The sequence below is a fragment of the Agrilus planipennis genome, unplaced genomic scaffold, assembly GCF_000699045.2.
Source record: "Agrilus planipennis isolate EAB-ADULT unplaced genomic scaffold, Apla_2.0 scaffold148, whole genome shotgun sequence".
Classification (NCBI taxonomy): domain Eukaryota; kingdom Metazoa; phylum Arthropoda; class Insecta; order Coleoptera; family Buprestidae; genus Agrilus; species Agrilus planipennis.
Genome location: NW_020438929.1, coordinates 397,739 through 401,557, shown reverse-complemented (window position 1 = coordinate 401,557; position 3,819 = coordinate 397,739). Strand labels below are relative to the sequence as shown.

Genomic DNA, 3,819 nt, shown 5'->3' with positions numbered 1-3,819 from the left:
TGTTCTAGTTTTAGGGAAAAGCGAAGTTTAGCTCAGGATAGGAAAGAGTGGAGGTACGTGTCCAACCAGTCTTAGGACTGACGACCTTATGATGATGATGATTTTGGATATCAAAGCAATGCAATCGAAGCCGCGGGTAAATCTATAATAAAATTTCGTACACGCATTGTTAGAGGTGCATAGAAGGACATAGGGCACCTTTTATCTAGAAAAAGTTTTCTGTTCCCGAGGAATAGAAAGAATTAGTCTCGTGTGGTGGATGATCTTTGACACGTATTAATAAACGACAAATCGAATAAAACCACATCATAATATAAGAATCAGTAGATGGTAATCTTTTATGCTCTTGTCCTGCTTTATCTTTAGATAATAAAATAAAACACCAAAGACTAATTTAATAACATTTTAGACGTTTATTGTAATATCTGGTGCTATAGCAGCGTTTGTTTATTGTGTATTGTTAATAGAAAGTGCTGGTCATTTGACTTTTATTCGCGAATCTTATTACAATTACGAAAAGGATGTTGCAATGTTAATTGCCAGATGGATAAATATCTTTGCGTTTTTATGGACCATACAATTTATTATCGGGTGCCAACAAATGGTAATTGCGGGTGCTGTTGCAGCATGGTACTTTACCAGGTAAGTTGATTCCTCTCCACCCAATAAAAATATTGTCTGTACTCATAATTGAGTCATTTTTATGTAAAAGGAGACGGTCTATAATGGTCATTTTATGATTCTTTTCATATATAATAAGTAAAGCACCGAAAAATCTGAAAAGCATTTTCTCTAAATTGATTTTCTTATGATGGACCAAAAACAGTCCTTATGAGCCTACCTCCTTCACATTTTTTCTTTGCATTGTTTTTTTTCGCTTCATTCATTACCTAAACTTATTGCATCTTTATCTACAAGTAAAAAAATTCTTTAAGGAACAAAAAGAGGCTTGGATCACCAGTGTTCTACAGCTTCTATAACCTTACAAGATATCATATAGGTTCCGTGTGTTTTGGATCGTTCGTTATTGCTCTAGTCCAATTGCTTAGAATTATTTTGTCGCTAGTTCAACGTTTCGTTAAGAAATACAATAACTCTTGTGCCAATTGCGTATTAAAATGTTGCCAATGTTGCCTCTACATATTCGAAAAGATAATCAAGTATATTAGCCGAAATGCATACATCGAAATTGGTAAGTAGGATTGGTTGGACACGCATTCCCATTCCTTCCTATCCTGAGATAGATGGTAATCTAATGCAAGTCTTTCTCTGCCCCATTATACTCTTATTTCTGCTACTAATATATCCCTAAGTACCCTTTCATGCTTCAAACGGAACCCTGTCATCTTATCTCTCTTTATGGGATATCTTAGCCTACCTATCTCCTTATTATCTTCTTTCTCTAATGCATCTCCTAACTCTGTTAAGATAAAAATGGATTTTAAAAGTATAATATCCAAGTACAGACAGTGTAACGCCATCTAGTGTATATATGCTACTACTTAAGTGTTTTAAGCGTCGACAAGGTCTTACTAAACAACTGGGCTGATGATATTAAATAAGATCGAAATCTCTAACCACGTCTGATAGTTTCGATACGTTTTTGACCATTTCTACATTCTTAAGTATTTTAGCCTCTTTACCCATTTAACATTGCCAAAAGCTTTTCCTAAATCTACGAATCCTTTTTTATTTTCTGTCGCTTTCCCACTATTTCAATATTTGTTATGTACACGATGATTATCATGGAGAAAAACATATCTTCGAATTTCACTTCGAACACTTATGAATCGTCCTGAACATTGTTTTTTGTTTAAAATATGTTTTTTTACTTTTAGCAATTCGCGGTTATCCGTTTTGTAAAGCAGGACAAGTAGCTTTCAAAATATTAACATCTAATGCTCTTAGAGTCGCAGCTATCAATGCTGTTGGAGATTTTGTATTATTTTTAGGAAAAGTTATTGTTGTTATGGCCACCGTTGTGTTGGGAATTCAGTTTCTTCAGGTAATTTTTAATTTTTTTGTTCTTGTCTACCTTTTACAATTTTCGTTTTAGAACAAAGAAGGAGTACAACATATTTGGGCTATTTTGACTGTTTGTGGTGTTTTTGCGTTCTTCGTATCCCACTGCTTTTTAACAGTTTATGAGGTAAGTGAAATTAAATTTTAAATATATTTAATACCTACATTAAACAAAGGTTTATGATTAAAACGAAGGTAGGTAAGTTTTGAACAAAAAGTTCGATGTCTTTCCCTGATTTTAAGGACGAAAGCGCAGCATTCCCTCCCTGATAGGAAAAGAAAGATCTTTTTAAAAACCCTAAAAATTCTCTTTTTTAAAACTGTTTACTACTACCCTCTGTAGTCGAACTGAGTAAAATTGGTTGTTTCGTTTAGAGCCCACGTTGGCTCAGTTGTACAAAACTGTTTTACCTGTTCAACCGGCTAATATGAGTGTCTACATTTTCGGGGATTCCCAAAGATTGTGGATGTGGCTCCGGGCACAGCCCTTCAATTAAGTAAAAAAGTAACGAACAAGACATCGTTGGGACAATTTTCGGTACTCCATAAATTAAAAAATTACCTCCCCAGTATTATCGCTAAAACGCGACTAAATTCGTTGGCTGCGCTTTCAGTATTTGACTGGCTTTTTTACGTCACAGTAATGACTATAGCTTATAAAATGAAAACGAAGTTAATTTCACCAATTGCAGACCAAATTTTATTTGTAATACTCTTTATTTCTGTGACATTACAGTGACGACGTTGCGATCATTGTCTTTGATCATTTTCAGGTCATCAGTAAAAAATGGGTTGAGTCTCAATCTACGTTTCAACTGACTAACTTGTCTTCGTTATGTCTCACGTTTTTGTTCACAGTGTTTGTTTGTTTGATTGTTGACTATATTTATTTATGTGAAAAACATTGACTATGTAACTACGTTTCCATTTTTTACTGATGACCTGAAGATGATCAAAAACAATGATCGAAACGTCGTCATTGTAATGTCACAAAAATAAAGAGTATTACAAATAAAATTTAGTCTGTAATTGGCGAAATTAACTTCGTTTTCTTTTTATTTGGATACGAATACAGACGAGATTAGCTTCTTAACTCACAAACTATAGCGTATATTTGTTTAATAATTTTAGATGGCTATAGACACCATTTTCATTTGCTTTTGCGAAGATTGCGAACAAAATGACGGACTGTCTCGTCCCTATTACATGTCGCGTGATCTGATGCATTTTGTTGAAAATTCCAAAAAAGCTTTGAGAGCTTTATCTTCCGAAAGGGAAGCCGCTCATTCACAAAGTCCAAAATTAGTTACCACGTCAAATACGTAAATTAATTTTCGATGTTATTAAATTTTTATTCCTACTCGTTAATTATTAATCAAATACTAATTACACACACAAGATGTTATGAGACTGATAGATTTTTGTAAATATTGCTACTGTGTGGCTTATGTAATACGAATTCTAATTCAATCAAGTGTGTTTTTGTATGTTTTACTTCATACCTATCTACGTATATGCATATTATAATGTAAAACCTTTTTTAATATGTGATATCTTACCAATATGCTTAAAAGTTTGAAAATTTACACGTAACATTCAAAAATAATTAATAAAAAATTATTATATGTAGATATGTATGTGTTAAAGTTTGTGAAATTATGTTAGGAATTAATCGATGACAAATCGAATAAAATATTATAAAAATTGCAGAAGACTTATTTATTTCGTAAAATTTAAAATATTCACAAGAAAGTAATTGTTAATTTCTGAAAAATAAGATGGTAATCTAATGCAAGT

At 32.7% G+C, this 3,819-nt stretch overlaps 1 protein-coding gene across 1 annotated transcript in view; it reads left to right on the top strand.

Moving 5' to 3' along the window:
- Positions 1-3,679, top strand: part of LOC108736652 (choline transporter-like protein 1) — a 24,152-nt gene extending 20,473 nt beyond the window's left edge. Inside the window, exons 10-14 of the mRNA XM_025974156.1 lie at positions 410-642; positions 936-1,192; positions 1,839-2,005; positions 2,057-2,149; positions 3,154-3,679. Coding sequence (XP_025829941.1) covers positions 410-642; positions 936-1,192; positions 1,839-2,005; positions 2,057-2,149; positions 3,154-3,348 — 945 coding nt within the window. The 3' untranslated portion in view covers positions 3,349-3,679. The remainder of the gene's footprint in view (positions 1-409; positions 643-935; positions 1,193-1,838; positions 2,006-2,056; positions 2,150-3,153) is intronic.
- Positions 3,680-3,819: the final 140 nt, after the last annotated feature.